At 46.9% G+C, this 22,260-nt stretch overlaps 1 protein-coding gene, 1 long non-coding RNA gene and 1 other non-coding gene across 10 annotated transcripts; 1 reads left to right on the top strand and 2 right to left on the bottom strand.

Moving 5' to 3' along the window:
• Window positions 1–208: 208 nt before the first annotated feature.
• LOC123463574 lies at window positions 209–9,753 on the bottom strand. The gene is made up of 2 exons (XR_006638989.1): window positions 9,636–9,753; window positions 209–724 (listed from the first exon to the last, which is right to left on the bottom strand). It is a non-coding gene; the product is annotated as an uncharacterized LOC123463574 (long non-coding RNA).
• Window positions 7,537–7,641, bottom strand: LOC123463890. Its single transcript, XR_006639260.1, has one exon. It is a non-coding gene; the product is annotated as a small nucleolar RNA U13 (small nucleolar RNA).
• A 223-nt stretch (window positions 9,754–9,976) lies between the features above and the next one.
• Window positions 9,977–20,787, top strand: Amz2 (archaelysin family metallopeptidase 2). Of its 8 annotated transcripts, none has more exons than XM_045159687.1 (10): window positions 9,977–10,067; window positions 10,511–10,597; window positions 10,891–10,982; window positions 11,524–11,582; window positions 11,994–12,276; window positions 14,093–14,266; window positions 14,366–14,494; window positions 16,281–16,444; window positions 16,752–16,928; window positions 20,592–20,787. In XM_045159687.1, exons 3-10 carry the CDS (start codon window positions 10,964–10,966, stop codon window positions 20,751–20,753), a joined length of 1,167 nt encoding a protein of 388 aa, XP_045015622.1. In that variant the 5' UTR covers window positions 9,977–10,067; window positions 10,511–10,597; window positions 10,891–10,963; the 3' UTR covers window positions 20,754–20,787. The 8 variants fall into 8 exon arrangements, with proteins under 8 accessions (XP_045015622.1, XP_045015626.1, XP_004655711.1 ...); XM_045159688.1 differs by having other exon boundaries at window positions 10,065–10,119; XM_045159689.1 differs by lacking the exon at window positions 9,977–10,067 and adding an exon at window positions 10,111–10,128.
• Window positions 20,788–22,260: the final 1,473 nt, after the last annotated feature.

Here is a 22,260-nt window from a genome sequence, read left to right as displayed (position 1 = left end):
AGATTGTGATATGTTTTGGAAACTGTCAGAAGTGCAGAAAATAACTTGCCTCATAAGACATCAGAGAACTGCAAAGGCGGCCACAGCACCTCCCTGGCTGCCTAGAGATTTGCAGGCAGCCTGCAGATAAGGGTCGATTCCCTCCAGTAAATAGAAGCTGACGTCAAATCATAACATTTGTTCCGGGAAACAGTAACTGAAGTCACAAATCATAAATAATAAAGGATTAAAAAATCCTCTTTTTACTTAATGGACTGAAAGATTTCTTGCTTTTTTTTTTTTTTCTCCTAATGGCTTCTCTCTTGGCACTCCCAGAGCTGGCCCATTACTGAGAGAACTGGGCCTCGGTTTGCAAAGCAGGACATGATCCAAAACATTGTTTGTAAGCTAGCTGCTTGGAACAAATTGTGTTTTCTCCTACAAACTTTTCTTGGGGTGACCGGGCTCAGGGGCTCCTTTGGCCCCTGTGAGTGATGAGCTCTGGGTCTTGAGAGACAAGTTATTGCTTGGTCCTCTGCGCATGGCTGTCACTCTGAGCAGAGCTGCGACATAACACTTCTTGCTGTTCTTTGCTGGCCCAGCTCAAGGGCTCTAGTTTCTGGACTGTGGCGTCTTCCTTAACCTGGGGGACTCTGCCCGAACCTGCGGCCTCGCCTGGGAGAGTGGCACTAAAGGCCACCTGCTCCAGTTTCCTGACCGCTCCACTTCCATTTTCTCTGGGCAGCTGAGAGGAAAAGCAAAACAAAGTGATCATGAATTCATACTAGGGAGTGAATGATTGACAATTGCTTGACCTCTTTAACATATTCTTATGTTAAAATGGGTTGTTAGCCAGGCATGGTGAATTATACCCATAAGCCTAGCAAAAAGGTGGCTGGCTAAGGCAGGAGGATTACTGTGAATCCTGGGCTAGCCTGGGATACACAATAAATTCCAAGTCAGTTTGAGCAGTTGAGTGAGACCTTGTCCCCACCACACACACACACACACAGAAATAATATTTCAAGCTTCATTCCCACATTTGTGAGTCTCAGGCTTTAAGTGCATGTTGCTGCTTCCAGAACAGGGCAGTCAAGTTAGGAAATGCCCCTTCCATGGGAAACCCAGGACAGCACAGAGACTCCCTGCTTCAGACACTGGGGGCCTCCTCTCAGGGAAGGAGCTGGCACCATGCCAGCTTGCATCTGAGAACCAGGGCACAAGCCACAGTCCAACACATGGAGTCCTCCACCAGCTGTTTGTGCCTCCAAATGCAATCTTAACACATAGCCAAGGAACTCCAGATGCTTATGAACAGTTATAACATAAAGAAAAAGACCTAAATAGGAAACGGGGACCACAACTTCAAAGGCAATCTGGCTCATGTCCAAACAGAGATGAGACATTGACTTGTCAGGTGAGAAAGGGTGTGTCTTAGTTTGTTTGGGCTGCTTTAACAAAACACCATAGGCTGAGTACCTTATAAGCAACAAAAGTTTAATTCTCACAGTTCTGCAGGCTGAGAAACCCAAGATCAAGTGGCTGGTATCCGATGTCTGGTCAAGTCCCACTTTCTGGTAAAGCAGTAAGAGCTCCCTGGGGTGTCTCTTCTAGAGGCCCCAACCCCACTGATGAGGTCATGATCCTGGAACTTCCCAAATGCTTCACCTTCTAATACTGTTGTATTAAGGATATGGAGTCACTCTAGGAAGTTTGGGGGAGGACGTAAACATTCAGGATGTAACATAGAATAAATAATTATAATAAGAAAGGATAGCCAGGCATGGTAGTGAATGCCTTTAATCCCAACACTCAGGGAGGAAGAGGTAGGAGGACTGCCATGAGTTCAAGGCCACCCTGAGACTACAGAGTGAATTCCAGGTCAGCCTGGGCCAAAGTGAGATCCTAAAAACAAAAACAAAAAACAAAAAACAAAAAAGGACTCTGGGCCTTTAAAAAGTAGAGTATTTAAAAAAAAAAAATCAAATTTTAGCCGGGTGTGGTGGTAGCACATGCCTTTAATCCCAGCACTCAGGAGGCAGAGGTGGGAGGACAGCAGAGAGTTTGAGGCCTCCCTGGGGCTACATAGTGAATTCCAAGTCAGTCTAAACTGCAGTGAAACTGCACCTTCAAAAACCAAAAGTAAGTAATATAAATAAATAAATAAACAAATTTCAGGACCGAGGAGATGGCATGGCAGTTACAGGAGATTGCCTGCAAAGCCTACCAGCCTGGCTTCAGCTCCCCAGTACCCAGGTGAAGATGAGCCACAAAAGCGGTGCACAGGGCACCTAGCACAACGGGAGGCGGGCCCAGGGGAACGCACAGCTCGGGGGCCTGACTCACTCGCAGCAACAAGACCCCGTCTCACAGGAAGTGGAGCACAGGTATCTTGAGGTTGTTCTTTGACCCATGTGTGTGCCATGGCATGACCTCTCCCCACACACAAATAAAAAACTTTGAGGGGATGTAGATTATGCAATTTAAAATGCAATCAGGGCTGGGGGGATGGCTCAGTGGTTAAAAGCATGAGAAGCGGCTCATGGGCCGGACTAGTTTGCAGTGGCAAGAGACCCTGTCTGAACACGGGGAGCACAGGCAGCTCCTCCGACTTCCATGCGCGTGCTCGTATGCATGCCTACACGCATGCACACATAAATCAAAACATTAAAATTTTAAGAAAGTTTTGAAATGCAACCAAAACAAATGGCCCTTTTTGAAATGCAACCAAAACAAATGGCCCTTTTTGAAATGCAACCAAAACAAATGGCCCTTTTTGAAATGCAACCAAATCAAATGGCCCTAACTATATTTCAGATTCTTAACAGATTGCACTGAGAGATGAGTGGGGTGGAGACAGGAACTCACCCCAGTAACTTGAACGGCACAGTTTAATATATCCCCTCTGGCTATAAGGAACCATAGATAATTACTGAACACTAAATGGAAAGACTGATGTCTGCAGTGGTATGGATTAGCAATTCTGAAATTGGTTTCAATTCTTAGTCCACCACAGAGCAGACAAATACAGAAGAAATTGCAAATAATGGGGGGCAGGGCTCTCTATGGGTGAAGGCAGTTGCACATGTGGAAAATGGGGAAGCGAGAATGAGCCTTGTGGCGTGTTGGGTTGGCATTAGAGAGCAGCAGTGATCCACATCGTAACTGTCCTGTGGCTACAGAAATGAACTCCCAAGTATGCAGAGGTAAAGTGGCAGCAAGTCCACAACTGACTCACAGAGTTCAGGAGAGAAGAACTTTGACAAAAGGAGGGCATAAAAGCAAATAAAGTAAAATGTTCGCAGCTGAGAAATTTAGGTTAAGATTATATACAGTTAAAATATTATTTATTTTATTTTGAGAGAGAGAGAGAGAGAGAGAGAGAGAGAGAGTGTGTGTCAAGGGAGAGAATGGGCATGCTAAGGGAGTCTGGCCACTGCTAATAAACTCCAGACACATGTGCAACCTTGTGCATCTGGCTTATGTGGGTACTGGGGAATTGAATCTGGGTCCTTAGGCTTCGCAGCCAAGGCCTTAAGTGCTAAGCCATCTCTCTAGCCCATATAAGGGCTTTTTTTTTTTTTTTTTGCATGTGCATTTGTGTGTAGTGAGCATGCATGTGTGAATGAGTGTTCAAATGCATGCAGGCGCAGGCATGTGCTTGTGTGTGTGAAGGCCAGAGGCTGATATGGGGGTCTTCCTTGATTGTTCTTCACCTTATTTACTGAGGCAGGGTCTCCCACTTGAGCATGAGCTGGCAAATTCATCTAGTCTAGCTAACCAGCTTGTCTGGGAATCCCCTACCTCTGTCTATCAAGTGCTTGGATTACAGGTGGTATATCATGCCCAATGGAACTGGGCATTTTACGAGCATTCTGGGATCTGAATTCTGGTCCTCTTGTCTGTATGGCAAGTGGTTTATCCACTGTGCCATCTCTCCAGGCATACAAAGGTTTTTTTTTTTTTTTAATTTTATTTATTTATTTATTTATTTATTTATTTATTTGAGAGCGACAGACACAGAGAGAAAGACAGATAGAGGGAGAGAGAGAGAATGGGCGCGCCAGGGCTTCCAGCCTCTGCAAACAAACTCCAGACGCGTGCGCCCCCTTGTGCATCTGGCTAACGTGGGACCTGGAGAACCGAGCCTCGAACCGGGGTCCTTAGGCTTCACAGGCAAGCGCTTAACCGGTAAGCCATCTCTCCAGCCCACAAAGGTTTTTAAATACTATTCTTGCCATTTTCTGTGAACCTGATTTAAAAAATAATAAGGGCTGGACAAATGGCTCAGCAGTTACGACAAGTTAAGGCCTGCAAAGCCTAATGACCCAGCTTTGATTCCCCAGTACCCAAGTAAAGCCAGATGCACAAAGTGGCACATGCATCTGGAGTTCATTTGGGGTAGCAAGAAGTCCTGGTGTGCCGATTCTCTTTCTTCCTCTATCTCTGCTCACAAATAAATAAATGATTAACTTTTTTTTTTGTTTTTTGAGGTAGGGTCTCACTCTAGTGCAGGCTGACCTGGAATTCACTGTGTAGTCTCAGGGGTGGCCTTGAACTCAAGGCGATCCTCCTACCTCTGCCTCCTGAGTGCTGGGATTAAAGGCATGCGCCACCACACCCGGCTCTAAATTCCCTGGTACTTGCCACACAGATCAAGCTGGCCTCAAACTTGTAATGATCCCTCTGCCTCTGCCTCTAAGGGATAATAGATGTGTGCCACCACACCTGGCTTTTAAAATAAAATAAAAATAAGCAGCTTGAGGGCTGGGGAAATGACTCAGTAGTTTAAGGTGCTTGCTCAGCAAGCCCACTGGCTGAAGTTGAGAGCTCCAGCAATCATGTAAAGCCCGATCGACACACAGTGGCATGTGTGTCTGTAATCCCAATGTGCCTACATCAGTGGGAGGCAGAGTTAGGAGGATACCCAGGCTCATGGTCCAGCATGTCTGGCCTGCACAGCAGCAAAAACAATAAAAACAGAGAGAGAAATAAGGTGGAAGGAGAGGGCAAACACTCTGACTTCCACGTGCACGTTGTGGCAAGCATACACACACACACACACACACACACACACACAATAATTAAAGAAAATCAACCTTTTGTTTTTTGAAATGATAGTGTTGGGCATGGTGACACACATCTGTAACTCCAGCCTCCGCAGATGAAGGCAGGAGGACCAAGAGTTCAAGGCTGGGCTGGGGACATGGCTCAGCATTTAAAGGCACTTGGTTACAAGGCCTGTCAGCCCAGGTCCAGTTCCTAAGTACCCATGTAAGCGGGAAGCAAAAAGTAAAAACTGGTGCAAGTATCTGCTGTTTGTTTTTAGCATCAAGAGGCCCTGGTGAGCTGGTGAGCCACACAAACGCATGCACACACACTCATAAATAAAATTTCAAAATGAGTTCAAGATCATACTCAGTTACATAGTGAGTCTAATCTGGGCTACATGAGATTCTGTCTCAAAAAAAAAAAAAGAGAGAAAGTTTTATCAATTTTGTGGGCAAGAAAAAGTACTAGAGTGGTTTTCATTTGGTTTATTACCAAAGTAAATACCTTTATGTTAATGAACTCTACAAATGATCAGTTTCTGGTTTTTGTTCATTTTTATGTTCTAGTGTTCACCTTTTCTCTCCTGGTATGTAAAAGCTATTTTTAAAATTATTTATTTATGTGTGTCCTTGTGTGTGTATGACAGGGTCTCCTGCTGCTGAAAATGGACATCAGGTTACATGCACTACTTTGGGTACAGTTTTATGTACATGCTGGGAAACTGAACCCTGGCTGGCAGGCTTTGTAAGCAAGTGCCTTTAATTGCTGAGCCATCTCCTCAGTGTCTGTAAAAGCTATTTTTAAATCCTTCATCTGCCATAGATGTTGCATTTTGTTCCTCCTCTCTGAGATCTTCCAAGTCTGTTACAATTTATTAAGTATTATCATTATTTTGGTTTTTTGAGGTAGGGTCTTGCTCTAGCCCAGGCTGACCTGGAATTCACTCTGTAGTCTCAGGGTGGCCTCAAACTCATGGTGATCCTTCTACCTCTGTCTCCTGAGTGCTGGGATTAAAGGTGTGTGCCACCACACCCAGTTTACAATTTTTAATTACATATACATGCATATTTATTTATTCACTTATGTTTTAGACTGGGTCTCATGCAGTCCAGGATGACATTTAACTGCTGGTCCTCCTGCTTCTACCTTGCAACTGCTGGGAGCACAGGTGAGCTACCATGGCCAGCTTGTTACAACTATTTTTTAAATATTAGACCACTGATATATAATCACCTCTAAAAATAAGAACCTATTTTTTTAATGTGTGTGGTTTGTGTTCACATAAATGTGGGCATGTGTGAAGGTCAGGACAACTCTTGGGGTCATCACTGCTTTCTACCTCTTTTCTTTTTAAAATACTTCATTTATTTGTACACACAGAGAGAGAGACTGAGGAGAGACAGAGGTAGGGAGATGAAGAGGGCACACACACCAGGTCCTCTATCCACTGCAAACAAACTCCAGATGCATGCACCACTTTGTGCATCTCTAGCTTTATGTGGGTACTGGGGAACCGAACTCAGGTTGTTAGTCTTTGCAAGCAAATGTCTTAACTGCTGAGCCATCTCTCCAGCCCCCTTCCATGTCTTTTGGTCAGATCTTTCTGTGTTCATAGTTTACCGCTAGTCTGAGACACTCTGGGAAATTCTCCTGTCTCCATCTCCTATCTTACTATAGACATGCTGGGATCGCAGAAACCATCACAGCTTCTGGCTTTTATGTGGGATCTGGGGATCTGAACACAGATATTTTGGCTTGCATAGCAAATGCTGTATCCACTGAGCTGTTTCCCAGCCAGAATCTGTCTTTGAAAGAAATGCTTTAAAAATTCAAAACACTAAGAATTTGTTTTTTGTATTTTGAGGTAGGGTCTCCCTCTAGCCCAGGCTGACATGGAATTCATTATGTAGTCTCAGGCTGGCCTCAAACTCACAGTGATCCTCCTACCTCAGCCTCCTGAGTGCTGGGATTAAAGGTGTGCACCATTACATACAGACCAAAGAATTTTTTAATATAAATATTAGGGCTGGAGAGATGGCTTAGCAATTAAGGTGCTTACCTACGAAGCCTGAGAACTCTTGTTCAAATCTCCAGGTCCCACATAGCCAGACGAACCATGACGCAAGGGTGCAATGTTGCACTTTTGCACAAGAGGGCACACATGTCTGGAGTTTGTTCACAGAGGCTGAAAGGCCCTGGTGTGCTTATTCTCTCTCCCTCTTTCTTTCTCCCTGTTAGCTATTTTGAGACCATGCCAAAGGATGGTACCCTAAAAATGTTTTGAGCAGCTACAAAATTTATTATCTAAAACTTAACATGTACAGTTCAAGTACAGAGCAAGGAATCCTTGTTAACATTTAAAAATATTGAAAAAAATATCAAATAAAGACAGGTGTGGTGGAAGGCACCTATACCTGCAGAACTTGGGAGGTGGAGGCAGGAAGATCACACACTGGGGGCCTGCCTGGGCTTCATAGTGAGACCCTGTCTTTTTTTTTTTTTTCACGTCAGACGGGTTATGTGCCAGAGCGTAACAAGGTTTAGTGGGAGGCACACGTCATGCAAGAGCGCGAACACCCAATCATCACGCTTATGAACCAATAAAAGGATTGTGAGACCCTGTCTTAACAGCCAAGCAAAACAGTGGAATGGACACCAGTGTGATTCAGACACAGGGAATAAGTCATTGCCTCTCAGAGCTATGGAAGGACAACACACATGAACCAGGTCATCATTCAGTTCCAGCCACCCCAGGTGAGTGCCCACCCCCACACATGGGGTGCTGCGAGGGCACATAAACGTTCACACACCACACATACCACATTACACATGCACATCAAAAACAAAAAACACCTCTTAGGATGTCAGGAGATAGTCATCCGTCAAAGGGCACAATATCCAGAGGAATTCATTTTATATCTGGGAACACTGTGAGGCCCAGGCTACTCCCCTTGACAAACTAGGAAAGAGGTCAAGAAGGGATTAAGTAACTAGCACAGTTTATGTGCTCAGTAGATGTTCTGTGACTCAAGCATTCTACACCCCATCCTTATGGGCTGTCAGGAGAGAGTCCTTTACTTCACAAACATTACTTGTTCTCAATATGAAACCTTGAAAATAGTCATGGCAGGAATGCAGAATATTAATAGGAATGGCTTCAATTGCCAGGAGTGGTGGTGAACACCTTCAATCCCAGCACAGAGGTAGGAGGATCTCCGTGAGTTTGAGGCCACTCTGAGACTCCATAGTGAATTCCGGGTCAGGCTGGGCTACAGTAAGACCCTACCTCGAAAAACAAACAACGTTTCCCCAACCCCCACAAAAACGGCTGCAGTCTGCAATAAGTGAAGAGGAATTGAGGTTTCATCATCCAAGAGCATGAAGCACAGGCCGAGGAGTTCACTGGAGGTAAAAAGATCCAACCCACGAGGTGACTGTTCTCTAGCAATATAGTCAACCAGGGTTCTTAGAGAAGGTATAATAGCTTTGACTGACCATCAATTTGACAGGCCCGAGGGATCATCTGTGGGAGATTACCTAGTTTAGGTTAGCCTCTGAGCATGCCTGCGAGGGACTCAGGTGGGAAGACCCATCTTAACTGAGGGCGACACCGTTGCATGGACTCGGGTCCTGGACCGTGTGAAAAGGAGAGCTGGCTGGGCAGCAGCGTTCATCACTGTGGACTGACTGTGACCAGCAGCCTCAAGACCAGGCACTGTAACCTCCAACTGTAAGCTGAAATAAACCCTTCCTCCCTTAGACTGACTTTGTCAGGTACTTCGTCCTACGAATGAGAAGATATTACAGAAGGTAATGGCACAAGTGCTGGAACCAAGGAACTCGTGTGTGTGCGTGTGTGTGCGTGCGTGTGCGTGTGTTGGTCTGTCTCTGTCCAGAGTATGGTCGATTGCTATGACTTCAACAGCGCAGAGGTTGTTTTGTAGTTATAAAACAATAACCAGAAAATGAAAACAGGGGCTTAGGAGTGTTTCTTTTTTTTTGGGGGGGGGGGAGACTAGAAAAACGGAGCCCAGGGAAACCAAGCTTGGCGTCTCTTAAGGTGGGGTTTTGGAAGCAAACCAGTGGGAAAAGGTGGGTTTGAAGAAACAGGTTTATCATGGGACATGGCTCCGCCAGCCTTCCTACCTGCTAGGACAAACGGAGCAGAGCAAGGAAGAAGCTGGCGACAGAATAAACCCGGGATGGGTAAGGAGGAAGGGTGTGGAGGCCCGGACGGCGCTAACAAGGTGGTCATTTGTACCGGGAAGCCCCTAGTGCCATCAGGGCCGGCTGGCTCTCCAGGGGGGACCTGATGGGCCCCTGGGATGCCCGAGGGGCTGACCAGGTGTGCGCGTGGGTGGGAGGCTCAGGCGGATCCTGCAAGCTCAGCCTCCCAAAGCCGAAGGCTGCGGAGGGGCTCCGAGGTGGTCGTTCTTATCTCCATCATCCTCGGGGGGCCCCCAAGCCCTCTTCCTGACCGCCCTAAACCAATCAGGAAGGGAAAGCCCAGGGAGCGACGGCACCGGGCGGCGCGCGCCCGGCCCCGCGTCAGCCTGCGGCCACAGCTGACTTACTGAGGGCCCGGGGCGGTTAAGATTACTCACGCGGAGGATGCTCCTCAACCCACGGGCCCGCAGCAACCACCCACGCGCGGGCCCCAGGGGAAACCGCGGGCGGCGACCCGCGCGGGATGCTTTGTCCCCGCGGGGGGCCCCGGGCAACCGGCACCGGCCGCGCAAAGCGGCGCCGCGGCGCCCCCTAGAGGGCGGAGGCTCTCACGCTACCAAGGACGCCGCGAGCGACCGTCGCTCAAAGCCGCGGCCTCGCGCCATAGGGCGGGGCATGACCTGGGGGCGGGGCCGTGGGCGGGGCCACAGGAGCCAGGCGGCGCCGGCCCTGTGGGCGGGGCTGTGATTAATCCGGGTGGGCGTGGCCGGGGGGGAGCGTGGAGGCTCGGGGCGTCGCAGAGAGCCGCGTGCCCGCGCGCCGGGGGGACGACCGCGGGAGCGGGAGCGCGGTGTCCAGGCCCTGTCCTGGTGAGGGTGGGGTGTGAGGACCGGATTGTCAGGGTCTGGCTAGGGCGGCCCGGTAGGAAGGGTAGGAGGATGGTCGCGGTCCGGTGGGCAGGGAGGGGTGCGGATGTGGGAGGGACGGCCCCGGCGGAAGCTGAGAGGACGGCGGGGGCGGCGTGTCTCCGGGGAGGGAGGCCCAGTCTTTTAGAAAGGTCCCCGGGGTGAAGAGAGGTACGGGGGGGGGTCCCCCATTCCACACCCAAGGGGGAGAACTGAGTCATACCGGCCCGGGACCGAGCCCCAAATGCAAGTTGCTATGGGCAACCAGTGTGACTTGACCCAGTTTGCTTGGAATGTTCTGGTTATAGGACCGAAGTGCTTCCCTGCCCCACTTCTTTAGCATCTCCCCTCACCCTCGATCTGGCGAGGGAGGCCTCTGACCTGCCATACTGCCTTTTTTACATTAGGATGAAGGCATCTTTCCAGACATGCCTGCCCATGTAATGTAAAAACTTCAATGGTTGCCTCCCTCTATAAAGATACTAACTATAAAGGTAGGTGAACTGCACTGGGGCACATTTACTTTGTACTCTATCCTGTGGAAAGCGAGTTTCAAGCCAGTGCATAGTATGGGGGAATCAACCTATACCTGTATCAGAATTTTGTCAGTTCAGGCCTTTGATCTGGAGTTTGTGCCTCCCCTTTTGACTCCAGAATTCAGAAGTTCTATGAGAGTAGACATTAGCTTAAATTCCTCTTGTCATCAAATTGGATTAGATAATTAGGCATTTGATAAAACCTAGGTAAAGATGTCCTATTTTTCTCCTTTCTTTTCTAACTCAAAAAGCCTCATGGTGGAACATCTGTCTGACCCATTCAAAGGAAGGATGAAAAAAGGTCTACATAGAAACACGATGTGAATGGAAGAGACCAGCCACTGTGAGTCTAGCTTCTGATTAGTGATCCGGTGTCTTCCTTCCCCAGTGTTTGATGACTGAGGTGATCTGTTTCAATGACTGAGATAGACCTTGTCAGCCTGCAGTTAAGTTCCAGAACTGGACAGTTCTCTTTTTCCTTGATGTTGAATATCCTGGAGTCACATTGGAAAGGATGAGTATGTTTTCATGTGGCCTAGTGAGTCAACACCTAGTGTTGTGATTATTACTCAAATGACAGAAGGAAGTTGGGTATCAGGCCATGCTGTTATGGTTACCACTGTTTTTGTTTTGTATGTTTTTGAAACAGCCTTGCTATATATCTGTATTTATACATATATCAGACTGGTCTTGAGCTTCCAATCCTCATGCCTTACCCTCATGTGTGCTGGCATTATAGGTGTGTATACCACTGTGGCCAGTTTATCACTAACATACGAAGTTCTGCATGGAGGAATAGATTTATTTATTTATTTGTTTAGTTTTGTTGAAACAACATCTTACTATGTAGCCCAGGCTGACCTGGAACTCACTCTGTAACCTAGGTTGGCCTGGAGCTTACAGAAAGCCTACTACATCAGCCTCCCGAGTGCTGGGTTTGAAGGTGAGCCACCACTCCAGGCCAGAATCTTATTTATTTAGTTTTTTAATTTGTTTGTGTGGGGGGTAGGTACACCAGGGTCTCCTGCCCCTGCAAATGAATGCCTGCCTAAATTTATGTGGGTGGCTGGGGAACTGAACCTGGACCAACAGACTTTGTGAGCAAGTGCCTTTAACCACTGAGTAATCTTCCCCAGCTCCTTGGGTTAATTTTAATTTCTCATGTACTCTCTAATCAATTAGAAGTGGGAAAACCACTCAAGTGTGATCATTTGAAGACATTAGCAATAGGTCATTAGCAATTGATTTCTCTACCCTGTGGAGAACTTGGGGATATATTTGGATAGTAGATAAAGCCCCCAATATGGATACAAATCTTATATCTGACTCTTGTTTGTGTGTTTCTTTTCGGCAGATGCAAGTAGTACAGCACTCTGAACATACACTGAAAACAGCTCTCATCTCCAAGAACCCAGTGCTTGTGTCCCAGTATGAGAAATTAACTGTTGGGGAACAGCGTTTAATGAATGAAGCCTTCCAGCCAACCAGTGAACTCTTTAGACCCATTACTGTATATTCCCAGTCAGATTGGATCACTTCTCACCCTGAGGCCCCCCAAGACTTTGAAAAGTTTTTCAGTGATCCCTACAGGAAGGCACCCACTCCAGAGAAAAGCAATATTTATATACAGCCCATTGGTATATATTGGGAATATGATGGTTTGGGTTGGGCTTCATAGTGGTGGTTTTGCCAGGGATGACTTGGGCTCTTGGTCTGAATCAAGTAGACAATTTAAAAAAATGTTTTATTATTTATTTGAGAGAGGTAGAGAGAGAAAGAAAGAGAGAGAACAAGAATGAGAATGAATGGGCACACAAGAGCCTCTAGCCACTGCAAACGAACTTCAGATTCATATGCCACCTTGTACATCTGGCTTTGCCTGGGTACTGAGGGATCAAATCTGGGTCCTTTGGCTTTGAAAGCAAGTGCCTTAACTGCTAAGCCATTTCTCCAGTCTTTTATTATTTTATTTTATTTTATTTCAAGGTAGGGTCTCAGCCTGGGCTGACCTGAGACTGTAATTCAAGGCTGGCCTCAAATTCACAGCAATGCTCCTACCTCTGCCTCCCAAGTGCTGGGATTAAAAGCGTGTGCCACTCTGCCATGCTCTCAAGTGGACAATTTTTATAATTTTTTTTTTTTTGCAGTGCTGGGTATTGAACTCAGAGCATTACACATGCTAGGTGACCACTCTTATCATTTATAATCCTTAAAAAAATTTTTTTCACAATTTTTATTAACATTTTCCATGATTATAAAAAGTATCCCATGGTAGTACCCCCCCATTTCACTTTGAAATTCCATTCTCCATCATTTTACCTTCCCATTGTTGTTTTTAAAGGTAGAGTTTTGTTCTAGCCAAGGCTAACCTGGAATTCACTATGTTGTCTCAGGTGGACTTGAACTCATGGCGATCCTCCTACCTCTGAGGCCTCTTAAGTGCTGGGATAAAGGCGTATGCTACTATACCAGGCTTATAATCCTTTAAAAATTTTTACTTATTCATTTATTTGAGAGAGAAAGATGCAGATAGAGAGGGAGAAAATGGGTGCAGCAGATCCTCTAGCCACTACAAACAGACTCCAGACACATCTTGTGCATCTGGCTATATGTGGGTATTTGGGAATTGAACCTGATTCCTTAGGCTTCACGGGCAGACATCTTAACCACAAAGCCATCTCTCCATCCCTATGATTGTTTTTATTAAAAAAAATAACAACTTTTTCTTTCTTTTTTTCCCCAAGATAGTGTCTCACTCTAGACCAGGCTGGGCCTTGAATTCACAGTAATCTTCCTACCTCTGCCTCAATATAAAGGCATGCAGCACCACGCCCAGCAAATCTTTTTATTGACAACTTCCATACATATAAACAGTATACCATGATCATGATTTCTTCCCTTCACCTTCCCATTTTCCCTCTTAAATCACCCCTCCACTGATTTAAGATTGTTTTTGAAACTGCCATAGTCCAACTGACTTAACACTGAACACATTTTTATATGTCTTATTGCTATCAGTGACGGATAAGATATATTGAAAATTTAGAGTTGGCTTGCTTTTGCTTCCTCTCCCCCCCCCCACCTTTTTTTTTTTTTTTCCTGGTAGGGTCTCACTGTAGCATAGGCTGACCTAGAATTTACTATGTAGTCTCAGGGAAGCCTTGAACTCACAGCAGTCCTTCTACCTCTCCCTCCCAAGAGCTGGAATTGAAGGCATGTGCCACCATGCCCAGCCCTCCTTTCCTTTTGAGGCAGGGTCTCCCTTTAGTTTAGGTTGATCTGAAACTCACTCTGTAGCCCAGGCTGGCTTTGAACTCATTGTGATCCTCCCACCTTAGCCTTTCTAGTGCTGGAATTAAAGGTGTGATTCGAGATTTCTGTTTTATAGACTGAGGGGAGACTGATGAGTTCAGTCATTTAAAGTATGTCTTTAACTTTTCTCCTCTATTCTAGGATCTCTAGGAAACTCCCGAGTCATCAGTGAAGAATATGTTAAATGGCTTAAGGGCTACTGCGAAGCATTTTTCTATGGCTTGACAGTAAAATTCCTAGAACCAGTTTCTATTTCTGCAACGAAATGTTCCTTTAGAGTGAATGATCACACACAAAATCTACAGATTCATGCAGGTGAATTAAACAACTTTATAATTTGGATTTAGCAAAGGAAATACATATATAATAGAGATATATCTAAATTTTTACATCTATACATTTCTTTTTAAACAGGGCATATCCTGACATTCTTGAAGAAGAAGAAACCTGAGGATGCCTTCTGTGTTGTGGGGATAACAATGATTGATCTTTACCCAAGAGACTCCTGGAATTTTGTCTTTGGACAGGCGTCTTTAACAGAAGGTATTCCTATTTAGAAATATTCTCAACTCAGGACTGTTAGAAGATGTCATTAGAGACCAAAGAATCCAGCCAGGAATAGTTTTGATATTTAAAATAAGTTTTAAAGTGAGGATCATTTTGTGCAGTAGATGGAAGTATGTTGTTGGTAGATCGATGGTGAGTTCCTATTTGGTAGACCACTCTCTACACAACCTTGAGGTAATAAAACCAACTTCATAGTTGTCTGGAAATAATTTACAAGCAGTGCCCATCCATAGAAAGTGTATGAATACTAGGAATGTATGTACACATTTAGTACACCCACTGATAAACAAGTAATATAGTAGCAAGGTGAATAAACACATGAAGGACATTTGAACCATTCTTATTACAGAGAGAAATCTTACTGATTTTCTTTTTCTCTCGTTCTGTTCTTCCCTTCTCCCAGTACCACACACACAAATTCATAATTACAGTAACAAGTGAGAGGCATAACAAAGTGTTAACATAAACAAACAGTCTCTTACAAGGTAGTTATGCATCAGACTTCCACACATGCAGAGATCATAGATAAAACCCTAAATCTTACACAGGAAGTCAGTTGCAAGAGTGTTTATCCTGATCACCGTAACCAACCACATAAGAGTGTTGTGCTATGCTTTAAAAAAATGGGGAAGGGGCTGGAGAGATGGCTTAGCAGTTAAGCACTTGCCTGTGAAGCCCAAGGACTCGAGTTCAAGGCTCGATTCCCCAGGACCCACGTTAGCCAGATGCACAAGGGGGCGCACGTGTCTGGAGTTCGTTGGCAGTGTCTGGAGGCCCTGGCGTGCCCATTCTCTCATATATCTGCCTATTTCTCTGTGTGTCACTCTCAAATAAATAAAAATAAAATAAACAAAAAAATTTTAAAAAGGGCATCTACTGACTACCTCACAAGGTGATTAAAAAAATAAAATAAAATGGGGAAGGGGTGGGTCTGGTGGCACATGCCTTTAATCCCAGCACTCGGGAGGCAGAGGTAGGAGGATCACCATGAGTTCGAGGCCACCCTGAGACTACATAGTGAATTCCAGGTCAGCCTGGGCTACAGTGAGACCCTACCTCAAAAAAAGTGCGGGTAGGGAGGATGGGAGAGAGAAAGAAGATAATCTCTCTAAAATCATGGACCAAAACATAGTCCTGAGATGTGAGGGGTAGTATGTGCGACACCCGGGAAACCAGCAGCTCTGTTCTCTGTTCTGAAGACTAAAATCATGACTGCCTGGTCATGTGATTGCATGTGGGGTTCCTTTTGAAGTATTTGATCTGGACTGTTCTAAGAGAAAGACTTCTTTTGTGAGGAGAAACCCTCTGAAACTGACAGTTTCTCTGGAATTTGGCTGTAGGTTCTTGGGAGTTTTTACATGGCATGGCCGATTGGATGGCAGATGAGGATTTTGATAGGGAAATTGGGGACAAAAGTCCTCTGTTGGGAAGCCTTAAGTGTATCAGAAGAGGTGAACAGTAATGCAGACGTGCACACCTAGGTGGTGTGGCAGGCTCTTTTTAAATTTCTTTTCTTAAATATTATTTGAGAGAAAGGCAGATAGAGAATGAGTGTGCCAAGGCCTCTAGCCACTGCAAACAAACTCCAGACACATGCACCACCTAGTGTAGCTGCCTTCATGTGGGTACTGGGGAATTGAACTTGGGTCCTTAGGCTTTGCAGGCAAGAGCCTTAACCACTGAGATATCTCTCCAGGCCCTCTTTCTTGATTTTCCTTCAGGAATCTTACTGCATCCTCTAGTGCTTGTCTTCCTTTTGTAGGTGTGGGGATATTCAGCTTCGCCAGGTATGGCAAGGATTTCCACAGCTCATGCTACAAGGGCACAGTGACGAAGGCCAAGAGAACATCCTCCAGCGAATATTCCATTTTTGATAACTATTATATTCCTGAAATCACTAGTGTTTTGCTGCTGCGATCCTGTAAGGTAAGATATTAAAAAAAAAAAAAAAGCCAGATACACTCTGTTATTCTGTGGGGAGAGCTCAGGGATGCTGCTAAACCCTGTCGCGATCACTCAGCACGAGATTCACCATCCAGCATGTCACCAGTGTCATGGTCCCAGGGAGGTCATGAGAGGGGGATTACGAGGCATTTGAAGATCTGGGCATGAAGTAGTGGATGCTATGGCAAGGGAGTTGATTCTTGTAAGTCTGTTGTTTGATGCAGCAAGAAAAAGTGATGTGTAATCTGCCTGTGATGGCCATGGTATAAGGCTGTGACATGTCTTGCAGACTTTAACACATGAAATCGGACACATATTTGGACTGCGACATTGCCAATGGCTGGCCTGCCTGATGCAAGGCTCCAATCACTTGGAGGAAGCTGACCGGCGCCCTCTGAACCTGTGTCCTATCTGTTTACGCAAGCTGCAGTGTGCCCTTGGCTTCGACGTTGTAGAAAGATACAAAGTGAGTGGGGGGAGGAGGGAAGTGGTTAGCTGAGTAGCAAGCTGACATGCTTTATTAGGTCTTGTAGAGCTATAATTTATCAGGGAAAATTAGTGTAAGGAGACACAGGAAGCTGTGGTTTAAAAAATGCAGAGAAATACCCCCAAGAATCACTTCTATTTAGCTGGGCGTGGTGGCTCATACCTGTGATCTCAGCGTTTGGAAGGCTGAGGTAGGAGGACTGCCACAAATTGGAGGCCAGCTTGGGCTATATGAATTCCAGGCCAGCCTGGACAATATAATGAAACTGTCTCAAAACAAGACAAAACAAAAGCACGCTTCCACTTGACAATGGCTGTCTTATATTTACAGTTCAATGATAAATGGTAAAAGAAGCTTTTCTGTTTTCATCTATTTAGGGCAAGAAAAGTTGACTTTGTAGAACAAAATGCATATAGATGTATGGCCGAGTTCACTTTTATAAGCATGTAAATGTGTGGATATAATTTATCCTTCTATATATGTGCCATGATTCCGTTAGAAAAAAAGGATAATCTCTAAGAAGGAAGAGGGAGAGTACCTAATTTCTCCCTCTGTGTGTGTGTGTGTGTGTGTGTGTGTGTGTGCACATTTATGTACACACATCAGCATACCTACTTTCTCCCTCTCTGTGTGTGTGTGCGCGCACATTTATGTACCCACATCAGCATACCTAATTTCTCCCTCTCTGTGTGTGTGTACATTTATGTACACGCATCAGCAGCCATGTGGTTAGTTGTCAGTATGACTACTACTCCTTTATAAATTAATTTATTTATTTTTGGTTTTTCAAGGTAGGATATCACTGAGCCCAGGCTGATCTGGAATTCACTATGTCATCTCAGGGTGGCCTCAAACTCACTGTGATCCTCCTACCTCTGCCTCCTGAGTGCAGGGATTAAAAGCATGTAATACCACTCCTGGCTCAGGGACTATTCTTAAATATCTACATTCATGTCTTCACATGCATTTTTTTAAACAAACCAAGAAAGTAAATGTATTTAAATAACAAAATAGCTTTTATCATCATTTATATATCAGCTGCTATGATTTTTTTTCCTGAAAGATATAAGTAACACTTTAGAATTATTTTGATCAGATACATTTAACAAGACATTTCTATCTCTATATGGTAGAAGTTTATAAAAGAAGCATTTATAAAAACTTCTGGGCCAGGCTGTGGTGGTGCACACCTTTAATCCCAGCACTCGGGAGGCAGAGGTAGGAGGATCACCATGAGTTCTAGGCCACCCTGAGACTACATAGTGAATTCCAGGTTAGCCTGAGCTAGAGACCCTACCTCAAAAACAAACCAAAAAAAGCAAACAACCCCAGACTTCTGCTTTTACAACGTTGTAGAAATCAGATGCTCTGACTAACTTCTGACGGGACACTCTTACAAAGGGTACAGATAACTGGTGGCCCTGAGGGTTGGGGAGGTGGCTCGGCAAGTGAGCGTGTTTGTGCAAGCATGATGACCTGAGTTTGGTCCCCATGTAAAAAGCTGGGTGTGGCTGTAAGCCCTGCTCTGAGGCAGGCGGAGAATCCCTGAGGCCGGCCTCAGCCAGAGACTGGAAGGCGGCAGGCCCGGGTGCAGTGGCGGCTGTCTCGGCCAGCGCGACTGGAAGGCGGCAGGCCCGGGTGCAGTGGCGGCTGTCTCGGCCAGGGTGCAGTGGCGGCTGTCTCGGCCAGGGTGCAGTGGCGGCTGTCTCGGCCAGCGCGACTGGAAGGCGGCAGGCCCGGGTGCAGTGGCGGCTGTCTCGGCCAGCACGACTGGAAGGCGGCAGGCCCGGGTGCAGTGGCGGCTGTCTCGGCCAGCACGACTGGAAGGCGGCAGGCCCGGGTGCAGTGGCGGCTGTCTCGGCCAGTGTGACTGGAAGGCGGCAGGCCCGGGTGCAGTGGCGGCTGTCTCGGCCAGGGTGCAGTGGCGGCTGTCTCGGCCAGGGTGCAGTGGCGGCTGTCTCGGCCAGGGTGCAGTGGCGGCTGTCTCGGCCAGGGTGCAGTGGCGGCTGTCTCGGCCAGGGTGCAGTGGCGGCTGTCTCGGCCAGCGCGACTGGAAGGCGGCAGGCCCGGGTGCAGTGGCGGCTGTCTCGGCCAGCGCGACTGGAAGGCGGCAGGCCCGGGTGCAGTGGCGGCTGTCTCGGCCAGGGTGCAGTGGCGGCTGTCTCGGCCAGCGCGACTGGAAGGCGGCAGGCCCGGGTGCAGTGGCGGCTGTCTCGGCCAGCGCGACTGGAAGGCGGCAGGCCCGGGTGCAGTGGCGGCTGTCTCGGCCAGGGTGCAGTGGCGGCTGTCTCGGCCAGCGCGACTGGAAGGCGGCAGGCCCGGGTGCAGTGGCGGCTGTCTCGGCCAGCGCGACTGGAAGGCGGCAGGCCCGGGTGCAGTGGCGGCTGTCTCGGCCAGGGTGCAGTGGCGGCTGTCTCGGCCAGGGTGCAGTGGCGGCTGTCTCGGCCAGGGTGCAGTGGCGGCTGTCTCGGCCAGGGTGCAGTGGCGGCTGTCTCGGCCAGGGTGCAGTGGCGGCTGTCTCGGCCAGCGCGACTGGAAGGCGGCAGGCCCGGGTGCAGTGGCGGCTGTCTCGGGAAACGGCAGAAGAGCCGCCCAGGAGGATGCATGGTGTTCGACTGTAGCCTTCGCACACGTGCACACAGGGCAACACATCCGCACACACATGTACATGCACTCTACAGACACCACACCACACACAAAATAAATAGTGCTAGTCCTCATGGGAAGAAGTTAAACTACTTTCCACTACATAGAGTGAGACTCTCTGAAGGGAAATGATGACGTCAGTATGTCTTAGGACACCCTGAGGTGTGTGCACATGCGCATTAAATTGAAAGCATAGCATGATACCTTATGGAATATTTAGCACATTAAGAAATTACAACTCTCCTGCCATCTTAAAATAGTGTAAGAATTATAATTTTTTCTTCAATTTTTAAATTTAATTTATTTTTGAGCTAGGATCTCACACTGTAGCCCATGTTGGACCTCAACTCATGGTACACCCTAGCGTGGCTGTGAACTCGTGACCATCTTCTGTTTCACAGCCTCCCAAGTGCTGGGATTGTGGTGGGAGTCACTGCTCCCAGCATTTGTGTGCTTGTTGTTGTTATTATTTTGAGGTAGGGTCTCACTTTAGCACACGTTGACCTGGAAGTCACTCTGTAGCTCCAGACTGGCATTGAACTTATGGCGATCCTCCTACCCCTGCCTCCTGAGGTTTGGTGTTAAAGGTGTATAACCCCACACCCAGCTAACCTTTTTTTTTTTCGTTTTCTGAGGTAGGGTCTCATTCTAGCCCCAGTTGACCAGGAATTCACTATGTAGTCTCAGACTGGGCTCTTACAGCAATCCTCTTACCGCTGCCTCCTGAGTGCTGAGATTAAGGGCGTGCACCACAATGCCCAGCCCAGCTAATTTTTAACCATAATTTTGCAATTAGTGTTTTATACATATTTCTCAGTATATGACATTTCACTCAAGTGTGTTGTTAGTCATTACCGTCTTCATCAAACGCATCTTCATGGGGAAGTAACAAACCACAGACTTAGAAAACTTGACCCAAATGCCAGTATTCTTATCTTGCCTTAAAACGGTTTTGCTGTGGCTTGCTAAAACATGATTCTTTTCTGTGTTTTCAAGGCACTGTTGAGGTGGCTAGATGATGAATGCAAGGACACACCAAGAGCCACTCCAGAACATAGCTATGAGGATTTGAACCTGACAAAACCCGTGGAAGCCTTTCAGGAATGGAAAGAGTGGATATTAAAATGCCTTGCTGTTCTCCAAAAAGAAGGACCTTAAGATAGGAGTAACTAAAATAAATACTTGCATGTCATGCTGTGGTGGATGAACCACTTCTTTGGAAGAACCTGTCTACTGATCCTGGGCTGTGGCCGAATAAGAGGATAGAGCCTTCTTTGAAGCCCCCAGGGAGGCCCCGTGAGATTCATGAATACTCCCTCAGCCCTCTCTCCAGTCTCCCTCGCTGCTCTGTGGCAGTGAGCACACCATTCCCATTCTCCAAATACGTTTACATCTCACGTGACAGCTAGGATAAGCTGAAGCTATTAAGTAAATGAATAGTTTAAAAACAGCCCAAGGCACACGCTGACACTGGTTCCAGGGTTGCTCTTGTTTGTAGAAGAGACGCTGTCCCTTGGGAGACCCAGCCAAGTCACTGCAGCTCTGAGCCTTCCTGGGCTTGGACCCTTGCCATTTGCAGCCCGTTTTTTTCTGTGAGCTTTTCCTTCTGTCCGGGGTAAGGGGTGCCGTCCATCTCTTCCTTGCTTCACCCTAAAAGAAGCAACAGCCTGTGTCGGTTTTTAGCAGCTTAAAGTGTGAGCCCCTCATAAGAGTATGGTTGTACCCACCCCATGGCAACGTTAGTGGTGGGGATTATGATGCCATCCTCAGCTCTGACAGGAGTGATGTCTGAGGGGTTTTACAAGTAAATCACCACGGTGTTTATGCTTGTGTGGGTGGAACTTGTGCCGTAGATTCAGAGCAAGTCGAGGCTCCGCACTGCCAGGGATCTGAGTAGGGAATAGTGCAGTGCGGTTTCCCATCTGTTAGGGAGCCCAGAACGCCCATGATGGCTGTGACGTCAGCCAGTTGCAATGAAAACCTTGGGCTTGACAAACCACCTTTGCGAGATAATTGTACCCTGAAATCTGGAAATTATAGTGGGTTCATTTCCTGGATGCCTGTGAGCTAGTAGCTTTTTCCATGTCCCTGGATTTATTCGTAGTACTGGGGTTTGACCTAGGGCTCATGGGTGCTTCGTACGACGAGTTACGTCCCAGCCCTCCAACATTTCCCACTTTCCTATCTTTAGGTAAGACTTCAAGAAAGGTAACCCTTTCCCTTACCTCCCCTGTCCTCATTCTTCCTGGTACTTTTTCTTCCTTTTTGTTTTTTAGTGCGTACTATGTGATGTGTGTAGGAGGGGCATGTAGTGGGGGGTGGTTTGCATGTGTGTGTGCAGATGTGAGGGCCCTATACACATGTGTGCAGAGGCCAGAGGAAGACGTCAGGGTCCTCTGTGGGTCTTCTACCTTATTTCCCTAAGACAGAGTCTGTCACTGAGCCCCGAAGTCCGTTGTTCAGTAGGCTGGCTGGTAAGGGAGCCCTGCCAATCCTGTCTGCACACCCTCCCCACCCTGGGGTTATAGACATGCTGCCAACCCTGGACTTTTACATGGGCGTTGGAGATCAAACTCAGGTTCTTAGGCTGCTGAGCCATCTCCCCAGCCTCAGGTTTATTTTTCTTTTTCTTTTTTTTTGGTTTTTCGAGGTAGGGTCTCACTCT

The sequence above is a fragment of the Jaculus jaculus genome, chromosome 9 (genome assembly GCF_020740685.1).
Source record: "Jaculus jaculus isolate mJacJac1 chromosome 9, mJacJac1.mat.Y.cur, whole genome shotgun sequence".
Lineage (NCBI taxonomy): Eukaryota > Metazoa > Chordata > Mammalia > Rodentia > Dipodidae > Jaculus > Jaculus jaculus.
The sequence above is the reverse complement of the archived record's forward strand: the minus strand, read 5'-3'. Positions and strand labels throughout refer to the sequence as shown.